This window comes from Amblyraja radiata, chromosome 4, assembly GCF_010909765.2.
Source record: "Amblyraja radiata isolate CabotCenter1 chromosome 4, sAmbRad1.1.pri, whole genome shotgun sequence".
Taxonomy (NCBI): Eukaryota; Metazoa; Chordata; class Chondrichthyes; order Rajiformes; family Rajidae; genus Amblyraja; species Amblyraja radiata.
In genome coordinates this window covers 45,213,755-45,235,651 of record NC_045959.1, presented here as the reverse complement: position 1 = coordinate 45,235,651, position 21,897 = coordinate 45,213,755, and the positions used below count along the sequence as shown (strand labels likewise).

At 42.5% G+C, this 21,897-nt stretch overlaps 1 protein-coding gene across 5 annotated transcripts in view; it reads right to left on the bottom strand.

Moving 5' to 3' along the window:
• stau2 (staufen double-stranded RNA binding protein 2) overlaps positions 1-21,897 on the bottom strand; it is a 369,378-nt gene that overhangs the window by 106,650 nt on the left and 240,831 nt on the right. For 4 of the 5 annotated variants that reach the window (XM_033019292.1, XM_033019293.1, XM_033019295.1 and 1 more), the window contains exon 13: positions 10,943-11,056. The exons of the other annotated variant lie outside the window; for it this stretch is intronic. In XM_033019292.1, the coding sequence (XP_032875183.1) occupies positions 10,943-11,056 (114 nt within the window). The remainder of the gene's footprint in view (positions 1-10,942; positions 11,057-21,897) is intronic. 5 annotated transcript variants of the gene reach the window in all.

Below are 21,897 nucleotides of genomic sequence, written 5' to 3'. Positions count from 1 at the left end.
GGGGGGGGGGACGACTCTCATCAACCAATGCTCAATAGCTTGCTGAATGTCAGAATTAAGCGTTGGAGATCCAGTCACAAGTCACAAGAACCACCTGGAGTCTGGTTCAATTTCTCTACCCTCTATTTGAGAGGTTGGAATGCCACTTGTAAGCTAAAGACTCAATCCCAGATGAAGTAATAACCTTATTATGTTAAGGTACACCTCCAACATTCAAACAAGGTTTTAATTTACACAGTAGATATTCTCTTCCAGCTTAACAGTTTAAAAAAAAAATCTGAAATCCTCTCATTGCAATCTAATTGTACCTTTTCTTACGAATATAAACAAATAATGCTGAAAATACACAGGAGGTCTGTCAACATTTGAAAAGGAAAAAGCAGTTGGACATTTCAGACAGAAAGCCTTTGTCAGATCTGATTGAACACCGACAGGAGGACCCCTTTGTAAGGCTAACGAAAACAAAGGAAGGGGGTGTTGCAGCCAGAACAGCAGGAAAAGGTCCACAGTACAAATATACTAACTTCATAAGGTTTAGCTGATCACAGCCAGAGCAGAAGTACGAGTACATTTGTCTCGGCACAAGAACACAAGGAAAGGAAAATAATTAATAAAAGGTTTTCAATCCTAAACAACTTTAACCAAAGTTTTCATTTTAAAAATCATTCTTTGGACATGGGCCACAGTAGTGCTTTCTCTCTGAAATATCTAAAATGTTTTTTTTTTCAAAAGTTGACAAATCGCTGAGTTTTTTCAGGTCTGTTCAAGGACAAAATAAATTGTAACAGGGGCAACATGTTGGCGCAGCTAATTGAACTGCTGCCTCACATCCTCATGCAATCCAAGTTCAATCCTGACCTCCGATGCTCTGTATGGAGTTGGCATGTTTTTTTCTGTGACTAGATGATTTTCCTCCCACATCCCAGACACGTGGGTTGGTAGGTTAAATGAGCAATTTAAATTAACCTTAGTGAATGTAGAATCTGGGGCACTCTCGGACAACACGGTGGCTAAGCGGTAAATTTGCTGCCTTACAGAGCCAGAGACCTGGGTTCGATCATGACTACGGGTGCTGTCCCCGGGAGCTCGTTTCCTCCTACACTCCAAAGATGTATAGGCTTGTATGTTAATTGACTTGCTAAAATTGTAAATTGCCCGTAGTGTGTGTAGGATAGTGTTAATGTAGAGGGATTGCTGGTCGGCACAGACTCAGTGGGGCGAAGGGCCTGTCTCTGCGCTGTATCTCCCTATCTGAACAAAATGCTAGGGACAACATCCTGGTGAATATCCTCTTCATTTTCTCCACCACAATTGCATCTTTGTATAGTGTGACCATCAGAACTGCGTACAATACTTCAGATGTGGCCTATCCAGTGTTTTGTAACAACATGTCACAGCTCTTAAGATTTTATGCCATTGCCAAAAAATACTTAGAGAGACAGGACAGAAATGCCCTACAGTAACGGCAGGAGCCACGTTAGCACTGGTGCCAGTTCTCCATTGTGCAAGATAGCACAAGCTGTCGTTGCAGGGGATTTTCACCAGCACTTCAATGGGGCAAGCTAGAAAATAAGACTGATGGAAATACTTGATGCATTACTAAACTGATGTTCAATGCTGTAACTTCCATTGCCATGTAAGCAGTTAAGGTGATTCACTAGAAGCTTGCTTACACTTTTGTCATTGATGTGTGCGAAGGAGTTTCCCTGGTGTCGCAGCAATTCAGAATTGGTCTTCCAATAGTATTGCTAAGGCATCATCCACGTGGAGAGTTTGCTTACAGTTTTGGTCTCCTAATCTGAGGAAAGACATTCTTGCCATAGAGGGAGTACAGAGAAGGTTCACCAGACTGATTCCTGGGATGGTAGGACTTTCATATGAAGAAAGACTGGATAGACTCGGCTTGTACTCGCTAGAATTTAGAAGATTGAGGGGGGATCTTATAGAAACTTACAAAATTCTTAAGGGGTTGGACAGGCTAGATGCAGGAAGATTATTCCCGATGTTGGGGAAGTCCAGAAATAGGGGTCACAGTTTAAGGATAAGAGGGAAGTCTTTTAGGACCGAGATGAGAAAAACATTTTTTACACAGAGAGTGGTGAATCTGTGGAATTCTCTGCCACAGAAAGTAGTTGAGGCCAGTTCATTGGCTATATTTAAGAGGGAGTTAGATGTGGGCCTTGTGGCTAAAGGGATCAGAGGGTATGGAGAGAAGGCAGGGATGGGATACTGAGTTGGATGATCAGCCATGATCATATCGAATGGCGGTGCAGGCTCGAAGGGCCGAATGGCCTACTCCTGCACCTATTTTCTATGTTTCTATGAGTAATTGTGTTCTATGGAGCATGTATACATAGTTCTCAAGCTATTGTCCAGCTCCTGCACACTCATCTCCACCTTTGGTCTTTGGCTGCTGTCCATGCCAAATGAGGATGCCAAATGAGGCCCAGGTGAAGTGGGAAGTTCTTCAGTCTGAAGAAGGGTCTCGACCCGAAACATCACCCATTCCTTCTATCAAGAGATGCTGCCTGTCCCGCTGAGTTACTCCAGCATTTTGGGTCCATCTTCGGCTCAGATGGAGTTCCTGGCCATGTCCTTCGTAGCTGCATGGACCAGCTAGCGGGAGTATTCACGGACATCTTTAATCACTCCCTATTCTGTTCTGAGATACCCACCTGCTTCAGGAAGACCACCATAATCCCGGTGTCGAAGAAAAGCAAGATCTCATGCCTAAACGACTATCGTCTAGTGGCCTTGACATCCACCACCGTGAAATGATTTGAGAGGCTAGTTATGGAGCACATTAAATCCAGACTACCAAGCAGCTCTAACCCACTGCAGTTTGCGTACCACCACAGGTCCACGGACGATGCCATCGCCCTCGCCATACGCTCAATCCTGGAACGCCGAGAGAAGAGAGACACCTACGTCAGACTCCTAGTCATAGACTACAGCCCTTTAACAACATTATACAATCCACGCTCATCACCAAACTCACCGGACTTGGTCAGCACTCATCTCTGCAACTGGATCCTTGACTTCCTGACCAACAGACCCTAATCAGTGAGGATAGGGGACAAATCATTCTCTACGATAACCCTCATCTCTGGAGGTCCGCAAGGTCAGCCCCCTTCTTTACTTCTTGTACACCCACGACAGTATAGCCATGTACAAACTTAATGCAATTTACAAATTCGCAGACGGCGCCACCATTGTGGGACGGATATCAAATAATGAAGAGACGGAGTACAGGAAAGAGATTGAGAACCTTGTGTCCTCGTGTCGAGACAACAATCTTTCTCTCAATGATAGCAAGAAAAAGGAGATAGTGATCGACTTCAGGAAGTGAAGCAGTACACATACCCCAGTTTGCATTGATGGCGCAAAAAGTTGAGATGTTGAAAGCTTCAAATTCCCTCGGAGTAAATGTCACCAACAACTTCTCCTGGACCATCCATTTATTCACTCACTTATTCATTCATTCATATTGAAGCAATGGCCAAGAGAGCACATCAACGCCTCTACTTCCTTGGCAGGCTTAGGAAGTTCGGCATGTCCCCAACATCTCTCACCAACTTCTATAGATGTGCATAAAAAGCATTTTATCGGGATGCATCGTAGCATGGTTTGGGGGCAGCTCCATCTAAGTCTGCAAGAAATTGCAAAGAATCATGGACGCAGCCCAGACCATCACACAAACCAACCTTCCTTCAATTGACTCCATTTCTACCTCAGCAAGGCCAGCAGGATAATCACAGACAAGTCGCAGCCTGGCCACTCCCACTTTTTCCCTCTCCCATCAGGTAAAAGGTACAGAAATGTGTAAACGCACACCTCCCGATTCAGGGACAGTTTCTTCCCAGCTATTATTAGGCAACTGAACCATCCCACCACAACTGGAGAGCAGTCCTGAACTACTATCTACTTCATTGGAGACCCTCAGACTATCTTTGATTGGACTTTACTGTAATTTATCAAGCATCAAACATTGTTCACTTTATTCCCTTTATCATGTATCTGCACATTGTGGATGTCACGATTGTAATCATGTTTTGTCTTTCTGCTGACTGGTTAGCATGCAACAAAAGCTTTTCACTGTACTTCGTGACGATAAACTAAACTCAACTAACTTACAGGTATCACAGTTAGAGAAGTCATTCATTGACCGCATGAACAAGCAAGAGATCATTGAGATGGTTTTGTCTCTTCCTCCTGTTCCTAAACTGCAGTTAGTTGTCAGATAGCTAATGGCAAGGCTGAGTAGCATGCAACATGTGATTATAATTCTTAATAATGGCTCTGCCAAGTATAGTGGAACTTTTCCACAGTGATCCAGGTAACAAAAATACTATTTAACTGCATCACCATTTGCTCCATAACAAAACATGTGACCACATGGCTTTTATTGGATGGATGTAGCCCACAAGAAAGCATGAGCTATGCACTCAAGTCATGTGCCATGCGGTCACTGAACATTTCTGGCTGACCAGTAGCCAACTTTTGTTTGCCTTCCCTCCCTAAATGTAGTCTGCAAGAGGAGCAGGCAATGACCAGCAAACTTCACTACCTATTGTCACACAATACTTAAATATTCAATGAGTGATATTCCTTTCTGGTTATTTGTCTCTCAGAGTTGGAACTTCGTGAACTCAAGACAAAGTTTATTAAAGAAGATAGACACAAAAAACTGGAGTAACTCAGCGGGACAGGCAGCATCTCTGGAGAGAAGGAATAGGTGACGTTTCGGGTCGTGACCCTTCTTCAGATGTAAAAGTCTTGTGTTTCCAACATGAACCAAGAGAACTCTTCTCTGAAGTGCTTATACACCAACATGCAAACTTCCAGCCACCATAAATTACATTCCACCAGATTGGAATAGATTAGGTTGTTATTGTTTTCAGTTCCAATATAAACACAGTCAAAATTATATTGCGAGTTTAAGGAAATTAACTCGCTTGCCATGAAGTACAGAAAACGTCAGGGTAATCTTTGTAAAACATTTTCGGAAAAGTGGCAAACATAATCCAAGCGATTTGTTCTCTGCATGGAAGTGTTAAAACATGTATGACAAATGCCAGCAACCCCAAAGTTGGCCGATTCGTGATGCTCAGTTGACTAGAGCATTGCTTTCTCTCAGAGGACTGGCCCACTAGTCTCTTGTGGGGGCAGAAGCATGGCTCTCCACGGTCAGGAGAGCATGCCTCGCCCAAATTGCTTTTGCCGAAATGTAGTGTGACCATCAGAACTGTGTATGCCATCAAAAGCAGATGCTTAACCTTTTGGCAGGACCTTGTGGAAAGCACTGGACAATTGGACCTTATTAATATCACCAATGATGTTTAAGCTCACTTGTGGCATCTTCAGAAAATCTGTGGGGAAACTTCAGCTGAGACTAATTACTCTTAAAAATGATCCAACACAAAATTAAAATTGAGATATTATTAACTGTTCAGAAATTAAGTTCATAAACATCCTTCAAATTGAATTAAAAAGCTAGCAAAGCTGGTTTCAACTAAATTGCATATCAATTCACATTGAATGCCAGCAGCTAATTCACGGAGCGTCACAACGATTTTTAATTGCGATGTAAAAATTACACAACTGACTACATTTTGCTGGCAAGGGGAACCGGCTAGGAATAACAAATTCCTAATGCTTTTTGTTATAAATCCAAAATAAAACAGCTTCAATTGCCAACTAATTACATCCGCTTTGAATGTTTGAAACTGTTGAGAAGACACAGCTTTGATGATACGATTAAATATTTACCATTAACAAACTAAAGAATTTTCAAATACTTCCCCAAACTTGCACGCATAGATTCAAATTTCTGAATTGCAAGCTTCCCTCAAAATTGAAATTAATTAGTGTTCATAACACTGGAGTACCTGATAGTTCTTCTGATCTTCCGATAGTAATGGTGTTTACAGTGCCTCTGAAATGATAATCCTTAGATGACATACAAAAGTTTATTTTATAATTGAGAACTGTGGAACTAATGATCTGTGCACAACTTTAAAAAAATAATTTGTATTGTCACTCTTGCACAAACTTTGTTCTGGTTTTGTCTTCCTAAAGTAATGTTAATAAATATACTGGGCATTTCTTTAACTGGAATAAACCTTTTTTTCAACAGACAGCTCATTCCAGAGTGAAAAGATTTCAACAGCTGCTGTCTTGGTGACATTAAGGACCCCATCGGAGGTGTCCTGCTGCACTAATGTCTTAGAAATGTTTAAAAGAAACTTCAAACAATTTGCATCCAGTAGGCGGTAGAAAGCTCACCACAGGATTCATTTGAAGACCAGTCCAGCAGTCACTCAGTCATGAATCAGAACTGTCAGTGACTGTCCAGTTAATAAACAGGTGTCAATGGTCCGTGAACCAAACTAGGTCTGTTGCTCCCACTGAAGATATCTTTATAACTATGCCTTTTTGAGATTTGAAAATTAGTGCATTATGTATTATGATGAGAGAAAAGTACTGAAGTGCTGTTGACTGTTATTGCAAATATACATTACTGTGCAGCTCTCATTGTAAACTGATCTTCAACATGGGTATTGCTTCTTAATTTTATTTCAGCTTTGAGATGGGGGTTGTGAGCGAATAGTGAATATATTAAAGTAAAAACAACAGTAAAATATCAGTGTTGTGTGTGGGATCCACTGTTTTGCTGTCAGTGAGTATGACAAAACCCAATTACCACTGCGGTACTTCAGTCACAAAGGAGTACATTAAGACCGATATTTCAGTAACCTTGGGATGTTGGTGGTGCTGGACTATTGTATATTACCCTTGTCAATACCCCAGCCAACTTGTAATACTTTTTTTTTTAATGCACACAAATTGTATGATCTTTTTTTCAGAGTACCAGGTGAATTCAAAGAGAACAGAAAAAACAAAATTTGGTAAGTTTAAAAGGAAATAGAACCCAGGTGAGTTCCAAGGAGTGAGGGAAATTTGCCCCCAGTGATTTTGCTTGTGGGAGACTGGGATCCAAATGAGTTCATATGGAATGTGTAATAAAAAAAGTTCTGCACAAGCTGGTTTATACCAAAGATAGACACGAAAAGCTGGAGTAACTCAGCGGGACAGGCAGCATCTCTGGATAGAAGGAATGGGTGATGTTTTGGGTCAGGCCCCTTCTTCAGACTGAGAGTCCGGGGAGAGGGCGACACAGAGAAAAGGAAGGGTAAGGTGCGAAAATGAGACATTGTAGTGTACAAGAAGTTTCCTTTCTGTTCGCTCAATCAGTTATCAGAATCTTTAGTAGATCACAAAATAGAGTGAAGAAAGCAACAAAGACAGCGGGTTCATTTTTGTTCCAGAAAATAATAGGCTTTATGAGTAGGTTATGTTCACATGACATGACCCCACCTCTTAAGGACCTTTGTTAAAGGGAAAATGAAACAGGAGAACAGAAAGGAAAGACATTCTTGCCATAGAGGGAGTACAGAGAAGGTTCACCAGACTGATTCCTGGGATGTCAGGACTTTCATATGAAGAAAGACTGGATAGACTCGGTTTGTACTTGCTAGAATTTAGAAGATTGAGGGGGGATCTTATAGAAACATACAAAATTCTTAAGGGGTTGGACAGGCTAGATGCAGGAAGATTGTTCCCGATGTTGGGGAAGTCCAGAACAAGGGGTCACAGTTTAAGGATAAAGGGGAAATCTTTTAGGACCGAGATGAGGAAAACTTTTTTCACACAGAGAGTGGTGAATCTGTGGAATTCTCTCCCGCAGAAGGTAGTTGAGGCCAGTTCATTGGCTATATTTAAGAGGGAGTTAGATGTGGTCCTTGTGGCTAAAGGGATCAGGGGGTATGGAGAGAAGGCAGGTACAGGATACTGAGTTGGATGATCAGCCATGATCATATTGAATGGCGGTGCAGGCTCGAAGGGTCGAATGGCCTACTCCTGCACCTATTTTCTATGTTTCTATGTTTCTATGTTTTTGTTTTTGCCAAGAAAAACAAGGTCAAAGATTTGCAGACTAAATTTCTATTGAATCTATAACTGGAATGTACTATTTAAAAGAAACATTCATTGGTATCAACATTTCTTAAAAGATATTGCTTCTCATCTGATGAATGAGCAAATTTACAAACCTTACACGGTCATTTCATTTAATGTAAGGAATAAACTGTACCCTTTACCATGAATTAGCTGTCATTACTGATAATGAAGTAGAATATCCATATAAACTATCCACAAATTAATGCTGAATTAATGTTTTTCCAGTTACAGATATTTGGTCTTCTTGTCTTAACTTCACCAACCCCAACTAGTCCTATCTTTGAACTAAATGTCTGGATCCACTAATTGTTGTGCAAAATATTTTTGCCATAGAAACCAAATTAACTATCTTAAAAAATACGGGACAGAATAATGGTGAAAATGTACAGCAACATAACATTTTATTTATTTTTTAACTAATCCTTGCAGGTATTTCTGCCTGTCAAGAGATCGTGTGGGCCAACGATCATAGGAATTTTCAACCCCTGTAGTCACAGATTTAATCTCAGAAGACTAATTCTTAAACCTGTTCTTTAAACTTTTCAAACTAATGAATAACTTTGCTAGTCGTTAGCTATGCTGCTGGGGGAAGGGAGAGGGGCAACCCGTCAACTATTTTAAGAACAACTGTCCTCATTCACTTCACTGAAGGAAATGGATCTCTGGTAAATCAATCAAAGGTGCCAGAACCCATTTAGGAATCTATAGTCCTCTCTCATGGCTGGACATGAATGGCTACTTTCGTTTATTGGAACAGAATTTGGGAGCCAACGAAGCAATCTTTTATGAGGGCAATTTCCACTCTTTCTCATACTAATTTAGCTTTTTCATGCAACAGTAGCTTAAGCAAGATATATTTAACAAATTGTTTGTCATCATAATGAAAATTGTTACTCATTTACAACATACAATGGTAAATCTATTTGTGGTAATGAACAAACCTTCAAAAGTATATGAAGCTTTAGCATCAGAGCAAGTGAACATAGTAGACTCTATCTTCTGTGGAGTTAATTTCATGCTCCAATAAAGATCAACAATGAATCTAGTCCTCCTACATTATTGCTTGAATGAAACTGATGTTATCTTTGTAGTATGGTGCTGTAATTAATTCAGGAATAATAAGTTTTCAATTAAGTTACATTTTCTGCTAATATTTCCAACTCTGGTGAAATTAAACCCTTGCGTTGAAAAACCAATGTTTTTCTTCGGTAAACCTTCACTCAAATGCCTATGAAATTCTAAACTGGTTACGTTTTTGAATAGTATCTATTCAAGTATATATTTAATAGGCAGATGGTCAAAAGCCACAGGACAGATCTTTTCTCCTGTACTTGAGCTTTTGTCAGAATTTGAAGATGAATCTGTGCAGAAGACCCGGTTTCCAACAATGGTGCTGTCTCGGTTGGTGGTTGCAATTTCTGCCCTGTTGCCTGTGCTCCTTCACTAGTTTCCTTCTGGAGGCCAATGGGCCAACATGATGTTCTGCAGATTTCCCAGCACTTAGGCCTGGAAATTTACCTAAACCTGAGCTGTATTAAACCTGACAGTCCCCATTCAAATAAACAGGAGACATTGGCTCAAAGAAGAAAGGAAAACTTATTTCATTATTTAAGTCAGCTTAAACAATTTCAATTGATCTTTAAATTTCAATTTGTCATGTGTCTTTTATAGCTTTACAATGTAAAAGGAGATGCTTTAATATTTAATAGCATCAAACAAGAGGACATGACTTCAGAATTAAGGGACAGAAGTTTAGGGGTAACATGAGGGGGAACTTCTTTACTCAGAGAGTGGTAGCGGTGTGGAATGAGCTTCCAGTGGAAGTGGTGGCGGCAGGTTCGTTGGTATCATTTAAAAATAAATTGGATAGGCATATGGATGAGAAGGGAATGGAGGGTTATGGTATGAGTGCAGGCAGGTGGGACTAAGGGAAAAAAGTTGTTCGGCACGGACTTGTAGGGCCGAGATGGCCTGTTTCCGTGCTGTAATTGTTATATGGTTATATGGTTATATATTTTAATATACATTTTAATACACATAATATTTAAATATTTATTTAAATAGTTTTCAGTTTTTTCATGATTTGTTGTTTTTTTTAAACAAATATCTAAGATATTAATTGAACATTTGTGACATTCACAAACTTTCAATGGCCACAACCATTCTGCCAGATTTGACAGTGAAAGCCTGGCTGGAAGGCCCACACTCATTCTTACAGACATTATCCAAGTACAGCGGGTTGCCTCCACAAAGCAGTCCCCTGAGTCACTCTCAACATGCCAAAGTGTGGGGCTGCCAAGCACAATCCTGAAGCAACAGAGACCTCCCCTTCACATTTAGCCATGCACTGGAAGAAGACTCAAATTTAGTTTAGTTTAGAGATACAGCACAGTAACAGGCCCTTCGGCCCACCGGATCCACATCAACCAGCGATCCCCGCATATTAACGCTATCTTACACACACACTAGGGACAATTTTTATATTTATCAAGCCAATTTACCTACATACCTATGAAGTGTGGGAGGAAACCTACACGGTCACGGGGAGAACGTACAAACTCAGTACCGATAGCACCAGTCGGGATCGAACCTGGGTCTTGACTCTGCAAGCGCTGTAAGGCAGCAACTCTACCGCTGTGCCACCGTGCCGCCCTAAGGTAAAATTCCAGACTGCTGATATTTAATCACCATATTTTTCTCAGATCACAAGTTGCCACATCATGGATAAACCAAGCAAAGGATTTAAAAAGTATCATGGTTAGCATTTCACCATTAACAGCCAAGCAGCCTGACCTTAAGCCAATTAATGTGCTAGTGATTGCCAGTCTGCCTCTTGGTCTAGTGACACATATTAGACAATATAACAAATAAAAATGTAGCATTTGTTATCAGCTTCAGTATAGATGATATTTTGGTCATTTACCTGATCACGGCTAGCTTCAATGGAACTTCCTATGCCGTGAAAGGTTATTTGCACAGGTGAAAGTGTCAGGTAGGTCATACATTCTTTGCCGTTCTGCATATCACTGTACTGCACCTAGAAAAATAATGATATATAGCACAGAAATAAAACCTATGACCAAGTTGTAACATGCTTCAAATAAAATGAGTCAACATCAGATCTACTAAAGTAAACTCCCATTGTAAATGTTTAATTATGCAAATATAATTGGAATTAGTTTTTTCAGGGTTAAATATATGTTTGAATGATTTGGTCCAGTTGAAAGCAGTGGACTTGATAGGAAATTATCTTTGAAGGTATGCCTATCGGCTACTGCCCGACTATTGACCGGAACTGCTCAGTCCCTACAGCATAAAAGATTTTCACTGTACCTCAGTACACCTGACAATAATAATCCAAACAAAAATGATCCATGATTGTGTGAATAATAATCCATGATTATCCAATTGACTAAAGATTCTATGACTTCATTCGAGTCAATTCCTTTCTCAAGGTCCAAAATACAGGTAAGGAAATGCACAGGGAGGTATAATATTTATAACTGACATGTTTGTTATATTAAGTGCATAAATGTAAATTAAAATATCTTAACTAAACAGCATAAAATTGGTCAACCAACAAGAATAAAAGTCTTCTTAGTTACTTACACATGAGAAAACGGTACGTTTGGCAGTTAGGCCTCAATGTGTCAGACTCAATTTCAACCCGAAAATCTGAAAAATTCCCTATAGCACACTGAAATATTTTTGAAATAATCTTTAATGAATGTCGACTTAACCGAAAAGATGTCTCTATGAACGGGAGGCAGGAGGTTAATCACCGTGTCATATGTTTGTAAATGCAATCTTTTTCTCGTGTTCAATGTTTAACAGGTTCCAAATAGGATTTAGATAGAGCTTTTAAAGATAGCGGAGTTAGGGGATATGGCGAGAAGGCAGGATCGGGGTACTGATTGTGGATGATCAGCCATGATCACATTGAATGGCGGTGCTGGCTCGAAGGGCCGAATGGCCTACTCCTGCACCTATTGTCTATGTTCAACTACATTCATACTTTTGATCCATTTTCTCTCACAGTGGTGTTCATCAAACTGCTTCATCCAAGTGTAATTCTATTACGGTGTAGAGGCTATGAAAGTGTATACATTTTGAACTGTTCATCAAAGACGTAAATATTGCAGCTGTCTCAGATCAGTGAAATGAGACATTGATTTCATACTTTCAATCTTGACCTCTATTTATGAGGTAGAGGATCCTAAAAACTTTCATCACATAGTTTGCATTACACGGGAAAAAACCTGTGATTGTAATGGCAAAATTTAAAAATACAGTATTATTACTTAAAAAAGACATCACGAATTCCAGAAATTGCACCCTGAAAGCATCATATCCCGTAGACTACCGTGCTGATATCATCCAGATACAACCAATTAAAAATACTGATTTAATGTGAATTTCAATGTCTTAAAACATATTCTTGGTGTAAAAGCTGCTGAAATGCTACATCTCGTTGAGCTTTCCTCACTGTCTTTCCAGGCCTCAGGTAGTCCGTGGTGTCCATCTCACTGTCTTTAAAAGTCGCTGGAAATTAACTGAAACAATTCTTTTCACCAGAAAACCAAAATCAAATCCCGAGTTTTTAAGAACTCTGAGGGATGATACACACGAGCGTTCAAAAAATGAATTGTACAAACATTATATTTATCTGTTCAGAAGCTTTGGGGGAAAGGGCCAAATTCCAATTAGTACTACCAACTAATCTTTCACCACTGTATTTACCAAACCACTTTCCATCACGAGCAATAAAAAGGTCACAGACTGATACATGTGAGCAATGTCAGATGACAATTGTGTCAGTTAATTTCAATGATTACCAGATACTTTTATGTACAGTGAAACAGACAACACAACCTGCCCGTGGCCAAGAGAACAGTATCATGGGAGATGCCTCTGGTTGCCTACAACTCCTCCTTCTGCACAAAAAGCCGGAGTAACTCATCGGGTCAGACGGCATCTCTGGAGAAAAGGAATAGGTGACTTTTCGGGTCGAGATCCTTCTTCAGACTCAACCCAAAACGTCACCTATTCCTTTTCTCCAGAGATGCTGTCATACCCGCTGAGTTATTCCAGCTTTTGTGTCTATCATCGGTTTAAACCAGCATCTGCAGTTCCTTCCTTTATCATAGATTCTAGGTCACTCTGTAACTTCCTGAACCAAGGGGACTAGATATACCTGACCCTTAGCATCAGTTGGCATATCAAGCATCCTCCCATTCCTCTGGAGTCACTGATTTTAATTAAACATGCGATCATAGCCAGGTTTTCTGCTTATTTCTTTTTAATATACTTTTGCTTTTAATCAATTAACTGCACTTTATACAAATGAAAACAAATGTTGCCATTTTCAGTTTTTAAAAATTGCTTCAATTAATTTCAATGATGACCAGAGAATTTGAAGTACAGTGAAACAAACAACATGACCCACCAAAGGCTGAGAGGAAAGTGTTGTGGGAGGCTGTTGGTTGTCATTCACAGCCTGATCTCCCCATGGATGAGTTGCTGAACAGAGGTCACAAAGTATAGTGGCATGAGCTTCTCAAGGGCCTGCAGCCATATGAATTTAATGCAGCTATAGTACAGGCATGGAGGAGGCAGGGTGGGGAAGCCTGAATGGTGGTTGGATCAAGTATGTTCTGGCCCATTTTAATTAGTAGGACTCACAAACGTAAATCAACACTGCCCGCAACACCCATGCATTCTAAAAGAATAGTACCTGTATCATATTTTAAAATTAATCTCAGAATAAAACATGTGAGTGGCTTTGTTTTAAATGCATTCAAATTTAAAACACTGTGAATCAAAGCATGGCGAGGCATGGAAGTTTTCTGCTTTAATATTTAAACCTCAGGGTTATTAAAGGTATTTATTTGTAATTTAAAGAATTGAATTGAATCCGTTGCACATTTTCAGGTCACATAATAGACTGCTTTGCAACATCAAAGTGCATGGAATAAAGGGTTATTGGTGATGTTGATTAAAATAAAGCACATAGAACAGAGAGCTGCTCTTACAACTGGAGGAAGGAACAGTGGTGTCCCACAGTTCAATACTGCAGGCAACTGGAGGATGATGAACAGTGGTGTCCCACAGTTCAATACAGGGACATTGCTCATATTAATGGCTTGAATATGGGCATGTGACGTAAAAGGGCAGACATCATGGAGGTGTAATAAACAGAGGAGAAAGTAATAAGATTACAAGAGGCTGCAGGCAGGTTAATAAAGCAGGCATGCTCATGGCAGATGAAAAGGGTGTAAGGGTGTAAGACAGGACGACATGTGACTGCATAATCGTTGTAAAAAGGCAAGACATATTGCGAAACTGCATGATAAAAAATATAGTATTCCATGCTTCATAAACAGAGGCAAAGACTATAAAAGCAAGGAGATTATGTTGAGTCTTAATAAAAAACTTGTTAAATCCCAGCTGGAGCATTGTCCAAATCTGGTCAATACAGTTTAGGAAGGATTTGCGTATCTTGGAGAGGATGGAGAAGAGATTTGTACTGGAATGGTTCCATGGCAGAGGGATTTCAGATACAAGGTTGGTCTGGACTAGCTAGCATGAAAACAGAAAATGTTGAAAATGTTCAGCAGGTTAGGAAGCAGCATCACTGGAGAAAAACATACAGTCAAGATTTCAGGAGAAGTTTGTCCTATGCTCCTTGGCGCAAGCAAGATCGAAAGGAGAATTGGTATTTGTGCACAAGGTCACAGAGGGTTTAGATAGGACAAATAGATTGCAGTTGTTCCCGGTGCCAGATAGTTCAAAGCAGGAAAATAGGTTCCAAGTGATGAATAACAAGTCAGGGAAGTAGAGGAGAAAAAAATGCCTTCATAATGTTTTAGTACTCAATGCCTGTACAGTTGGGGAAAACCATGAACCATGCCTTTCAAAAGGAAATTGGAAGGGCATAAGGAAAGAAATTGACTGAGGCCAAACCTGATCCTCCTGCCAGTTGTGGGAATGGGAGATGGATTCTGTCATCAGGTTTATGGAAGCAGATGTGCTAATCAGAAAATGAGAATAGGATCATAAATGACCGAGTAACCAGTTATGTTTTTAGTAATCACTAGTACGGTAGATAAGATAACTTTTACAATGTTATCTTTGTAGATTTTCTTTGATAATATTCCATTGGTGAACAAGGGAAAATGAAAGCATGCAGAATTTGAGGAAACTTTGCTCTTGGCTTGGCCATTGTTTGATAGATAAGAAACAGAATGAAAGCCTAAAACAAGGCGGGATGATAGTAAATTATCTTCCTGAAATTATAGACAGGAGTAGGTAAACAGAACACTCTCCAGTGAAATTATTTTGTGAAAAGCAATATCCCCATGGATCAGCAGTAGAGCATCAGTTTTTCACTAAATATATTAGTGCTTGGATAAAAGTGTATAGAGTTTTCTGCCCAAATTGACAGATTATACTGAGAGGAGTGGTGTCGTAAGATCCATAGATAAAAGCAAGTATTTACAAAAAATATTAGAAAGGGAGTGAGCAGACTGGGCAAGCAGAGTTTGACGTGGGGAAGCAATAGACAATTTGAATCCAAAAAAGGTATATTGGAACATGTTTTGAAATTATGGACAGCAGAAGAAACCTTGGGGTGTTTTATTTACACAAATAAATGGTAATGAATAGGGAGGTATAATAAGAAAATGAAACAGAATCTTTTGTGTAATGAAGTTGGGGAACAAAGAGTGGGTAAATATGATTCCATTGTTGAGAGCCTTGCGTGATCCTCTTTTAGACTGCATTAGTTCTTAGGTCTATCTCTTAGAGAGGATGCATTGCTCTTAGAAAGATATATCACTGATTCATCAGCATAGTAGCAAGGGGTAAAAGGTTAAATAGCATTTATATCCATATATAGGGGTGGGAGATCGCAACCTTCACATGGTCCATTCTGTTTCGACGAATGCAATCAACCTGGCATGCACAAACATAAGATCAAACAGAACAAGTTGTCTTACAACTTTAGGCTATGCACGCCATACGCAAGAAGAAGAAGATCCATATATAAATGCTTACAATCACTTGAGTTAGTAAGTTGTGTAATAATCTATATGCAGGCCACAGAAAGTTGAATTAATGAACTTTATGTTAGTCAACTTCCACTGCCTGTGTTAAGTATTGGCAAAGGTCCCAGTAGTAACATTACCAGTAATTAAAGCTAGGAAGGAAATCATTCTAAGTCCAAATGGTTCTGGTTTTCACCTCCATCAGGCTGCTGGAGAAAGCCACCACGTGGCATAATCTAACCACAAACTGCTGGAGTAGCTCAGCGGGTCAGGCAGCATCTGCAGTGGCAATGGTCCGACGACATTCAGAGTCTGGATCCTTCTTCAGACTGATCTGTTCCGTTGTCCATGTGGATAATTATTACCGCGTTAAATCTTTACAGGAAGTATGAAACAGAATACTGAAGTAAAGAAAAATACTGGGGTTAGGAGGAACAGAAAGCAATCGCATAATTTTTCAATTGGTCCAGCAAGAAAAGGTGAACTGGTAATATAAGGCTGCAATGTTTATTAGTCAGGTGTAGCGGCTTGGACGAGGTCAGGAAAAGGCCAGATGTCAGGCAGGTTCAAACAGTAGTTTTTAATGACACAGGGAGAACACACACACTCGCGAGAGGGACCTCGGGAAACCCTGTGGCAGACCAACGCCCCTGTCCTAAATAGACGAGGGGGATGATCCAAGGAATGGCCTAACCCCCAGGGACCGCCACAGGACCCCCCCCCCCCCCCCAAGTATCCAAGGCATGAAACGGACAGGAGAGTGTACACGGCGGCCAGCCCGGGTGCATACCATGGCCGGCACAGGAACAGGCAACTGACCAACAGGTGCAGGGGACGGAGTAACCAGTGGAGGAGGTAACTAGACGGAGGGTGCCCTCGCTTACGGGGCCGCGCTACCAGCACCAGCTGATCAATGTCAATATGCGCTGGCTTCAGCTGCACAACTGAAACAGTCTCATGCCGACCCCCCCATGTCCAGGACAAATGTAGATGAGCCATGCTCTAGGACTCGGAAGGGACCCTCGTACAGCCATTGGAGGGGTATCCGATGAGCATCCCTGCACAGGAAGACGAACTGGCAGTCCTCCAGAAGGACAGACGGCCGGCGGTCGCCCAGGCCGTCCATTCGGAGAATCCGAGCTGCCCGCTCAGATTCACTGAGGCCAAACATCCTGATAAGGAGTTCCTTAAGGCCCCTATATTTGTTAGTTAACGGGGGGGGGGGGGGGGGGGGGGGGGGCTCTGAGGTAAGGCTTAACTCGCCTCGCAGTCGCTTGGTCAAGCGCGCTGACCACGTAAAAGTATTTTGTTTCGTCAACAGTTACCCCTTGCACAGTAAATTGTGCCTCTGCCTGCTGGAACCAAATGTCAAGGTCTTCAGTCCACAGAATAGGGAGTTTAAGTGCAATGGCGTTGTTATCCATCACGACGTGTGATGAACGGCGGGGTCACCAGTTGTAGCGGCCTGGACGAGGTCAGGAAAAGGCCGGACGTCAGGCAGGTTCAAACAGTAGTTTTTAATGACACACCGAGAACACACACACCCCGAGAAGGACCTCAGGAAACCCCGTGGCAGACCAACGCCCCTGTCCCTCAATAGCCGAGGGGGATGATCCAAGGAGTGGCCTAACCTCCAGGGACCGCCACACAGGTACCAATTGCTGGAACCAATTCAGAGTCAAATTTATTCCAATGTGGTGAGTGATGCACGACTATATACTTTTAATTCAAGTTATAGGTCGGCACAGACTCGTTGGGACAAAAGGCCTGCTTCCATGCTGCTTCTCTAAAGTCTAAGCTCTAAAGTCAGGATGACCAGCATAAAGTACGCAAATACAGGCAGTGATCTCCCATTTCAAAGGATTGTCAAATATACAGCAGGTCAGGCAGCATCTCTGGAGAAAAAGGATGCGTGGCGTTTCAGATCGGGACACGAAATGTCACCCTTCCTTTTTCTCCGGAGATGCTGCCTGTCCCGCTGAGTTACTCCAGCACATTGTGTCTATCTTCAGATCGAAAATTAAAGGCTTTATTTCTTGTTCATCTGATCATGGTTTTTCTTTCACAAATATGATGGAATTTTGCAATAGAAAATTAGAATCCTTCAGAAAAATGAGTCGCCTAACATGGACAGTGAGTTAGAGGATTGAACTTCAGAAGTCTTATTGGGCCTTCTCCAAAATTCTGTAACTTAAAAAAAAATACTGCGGCCTAAACTCAGTAAATTTACAATGTTACAACGATGTATCTTGGAGGCGAGAACTCAAATTAAAAAACGATCTTTTGGTTTTTCTTTATTTGCATGACGAAATCCTGTTATGCATTTAGAGACACAAGAGACTGGAAACAAATTACTGGAGAAACTGTTGCAGGAACAAACTGTTCCTCCATCAGATTGTTTTATGCTTAAGATTCCTGCAGTTCCTCCAGCAATTAAAAAAAAATGTTATACCATTATTTACATTTGTCAACCTTTATTAGCATGTTGTGCTTCTTTAGAAATAGTCCAATTATCTCATCCCATTTTCGGTCATTGTTTGCTATTTCCACCCACGCTAATCCACTTCCTCTTGAAGATTTTTGGAGCTCTCTTTTACAGTTTGTCAATACCCACTACTTTGAGCCATTGGCACCAAAGTCTGGCATCATATTCCCTAATCGCATCCTAATAATTGGTAGACTCCAAAATCAAAGTGAACTGAATTCAAGGCAGAATCGTTAACTTTTCTCCTATTCCTACAAGGAGTGAGAATAAAAATGTGACTCTGGTCTGTGTTAGCATCCATATTTAGATAAGCTGCTAAAATGTTGACAGCAGTAGCTTTTCTGATATATGTGTGTCCTGCATTCATAGTATGAACAAGATAATTTCACATTCAGACATTTATCTGACCCACTGGGACCACGTTAACAATCTGAAACTGCACTTCAGGACTCAGAGCAAAGGGGGGTGGGTGGGAGGAGGGGGGTGGGTGCCCCCTCCCTTTGGAATTGTGCAATATGGTGCATACTGCAGCGAGTCTTTTAACTTACACTTGAATACAATATATATGCTTTAAATTGGATTGGAGCGTTTTTGAAAGGGGGGAGGCTGTGCGATCACTGATCACTGGCCTTAGGGGTACCCGGTGAGGGAGTGGAGCAACCGAGTGGGGAGAGGGCGTGGAAGAAGGATGTCCACCCTCCAAGGCTATTCATCTAAAATCAGTACCTCTTTCCTGTTTTTTCCCCATATCCCTTGATGTTGTTAGCCCCAAGAACTAAATCTAACTCTCTCTTGAAAGCATCCAGTGAATTGGCCTGCACTGCCTTCTGTGGCAGAGAATTCCACAGATTCACAACTCTCTGTGTGAAGAAAGTTTGTTCTCATCTCAGTCCTAACTGCCCCCCCCCCTTTATTCTTAAACTGTGACCCATGGTTCTGAACGCCCCCAACATCGGGAACATTTTTACTACAGTTACAGTAAGTGAAAATCTAGCAGGCAAGCAGGATGCTTTCTCCAACCACCCCCATTTGAAGTCCACTATCTTCCACCGTTTCTACCCAGTGCTTGGTACTTACTTCCAGCAGCCACTGGTTGTCCTCCAGGATGCACTCTCTCTCCTCTCAACCCCCCTCTATCTCTCCCCTCCATCTCTCTTTCCCCTCTCTTTCTCTCCTCTCACCCCTCTCCCCCTCACTCTCTCCCCTTCCCTCTCTTCTCTCTCCCCCTCCCTCTTCCCGCCCCCTCTCTCTCCTCTCTTCCCCTCTTTCCCCTAACTCTCTCTCCCCTTTCCCCTAACTCTCTCCCCCCTCTCTTTCCCCTAACTCTCTCTCCCCTCTCTTTCTTCTCTCCCTCCCCCTCTCTCTCTCCCCGCTTCCCCCTCTCTTTCTCCCCCCCTCCTTATCTCCCCCTCTCTCCCTCTCCCTCTCCACACTTCCCTCTCTCTCCCCTCTCTCTTTCTCCTCTTTCTCTTTGCCCCCCATCTCTCTCTTCCCCCTCTCTTTTACCACCCCTCTCTCCCCCCTCTCCCATTCTCTCCTACCCTCTCCACCCCCTCTCTCTCTTCCCTCTCACCCCTCTCTCTCTTCCCCCCTCTCCAACCTCTCTCCCCCCTCTCTCCCCTACCTCTTTCCCCCTCTCCCTCTTCTCTCTCTCCATTCACCCCCCCCCCCCTGTCTCTCCCCTCTCTCTCTCTCCACCTCCCTTTGAGAGTCTGTCCCTTCGGCACAGAGACTCTCGCGGCAGCGGCGCTTCCGACGTCTCCGACGGCCCGGGACACTCGCACTGTCCGGAGTGCTCCATGGCCGAAGCTGCAGCGAGCGACTCGCTAGCCGCGCAAATACTCGTCAGCCCCGCAAACTCACCAGCCCCGGCTCCCTGCACATGTATCCGCCCGCTGCTCCCATCCCTCCCTCAGCCCCGGCTCTCCAACACCCGCGGACCATGCAGTTTATCAGAGTTTTTAAATTTTTGTTGATCACAGAATTTCTCACCACAGAGCGTGAGAAATTTCTGATCAGCGTGAGGGCGTGAGAGTTTGCTTGAGGGCTCAAAGCGTGAGAGTTGGCAGCCTTGCAATATAGAAATTACAGCAGTCCCCCCATTTCAGGGCACCATAATGTTTGGGACACAGCAATGTCATGTAAATGGAAGTAGTCATGTTTAGTATTTTGTTGCATGCAATGATTGCTTGAAGTCTGCGATTCACGGATAGTACCAGTTGCTGGGTGTCTTCTCTGCTGATGCTCTGCCAGGCCTGTATTGCAGCCATCTTTAGCTTATGCTTGTTTTGGGGGCTAGTCCCCTTCAAGAATTGCCACTAAAGAATTGACCATTTTTAGCTTTGAAAAACTCCTTTGTTGCTTTAGCAGTATGTTTGGGATCATTGTCTTGCTATAGAATGAACCGCCGGCCGATTAGTTCTGAAGCATTTGTTTGAACTTGTGCAGATAGGATGTGTCTATACACTTCAGAATTAATCATGCTACTACCATCAGCAGTTGTATCACCAATGAAGATAAGTGAGCCAGTACCTTCAGCCAGTACCTTCCTCTAGGGGCACTGCACTGTCTGTTATTTCAATCTTTTTTAACATTTTTAGTTCGTCTAAAGTTTTGTGTTGGCGGAAACTTTAACTTTTCTATGTGGGGGAGGGGCTGCAGGGTAAGGGGGAAACCGTTTCCCAGTCTCTTCCTGGCGGGGATGCGACTATTTCTCCGAGTCGCGTCCTCGCCCCCCACCTCGCGGCCTACCAGCTGGATCGGAGCGGCCTTTCCTGCCGGGGACCGGACCGGGGCTGCTACAGCGGCGGCGCAGCGCTGGAGTAACTGCGGAGCGGGTGATGCCTACCTGGGTCGCCGTTTGGAGCTCCGGAGCGTTGGGCCGTTGCTCCAACATCGTGGAGCTCTGGGGCGCCTTGCAGAGGGCCGCCAGCAGCAGTCTCCACCCGGCGCAGCCTACGGACTTTGGGAGCCGCCGACTCCGGTAGGAAGGGGCCGACTCTGTGTCCACGCCGCTGAGGACGTCCCGCAGCCCCGACGTCGGACTTGTATCACCCCGGCGAGCGGTCCTGGACATCGGGCCGCCCGTAGCTGCAACTGCGGAGGGCTTGGGGAGGCCCTGACCACGGGGAACAGTGGAGGAAGAGACTGACTTTGGTGCCTTCCCACACAGTGGGAAACTTTGATTCTGCTGTGTGGGGATGTTTTATGTCAAATTCTATAGTGTGTGTTCTTTATTTTATTTTTATTTTTTTTTTATTGTATGGCTGTATGGGAATTTCATTTCACTGTGCCATCTGGCACATGTGACAATTAAATGTATCTTGAATCTTGAATCTTGAAGTGAGC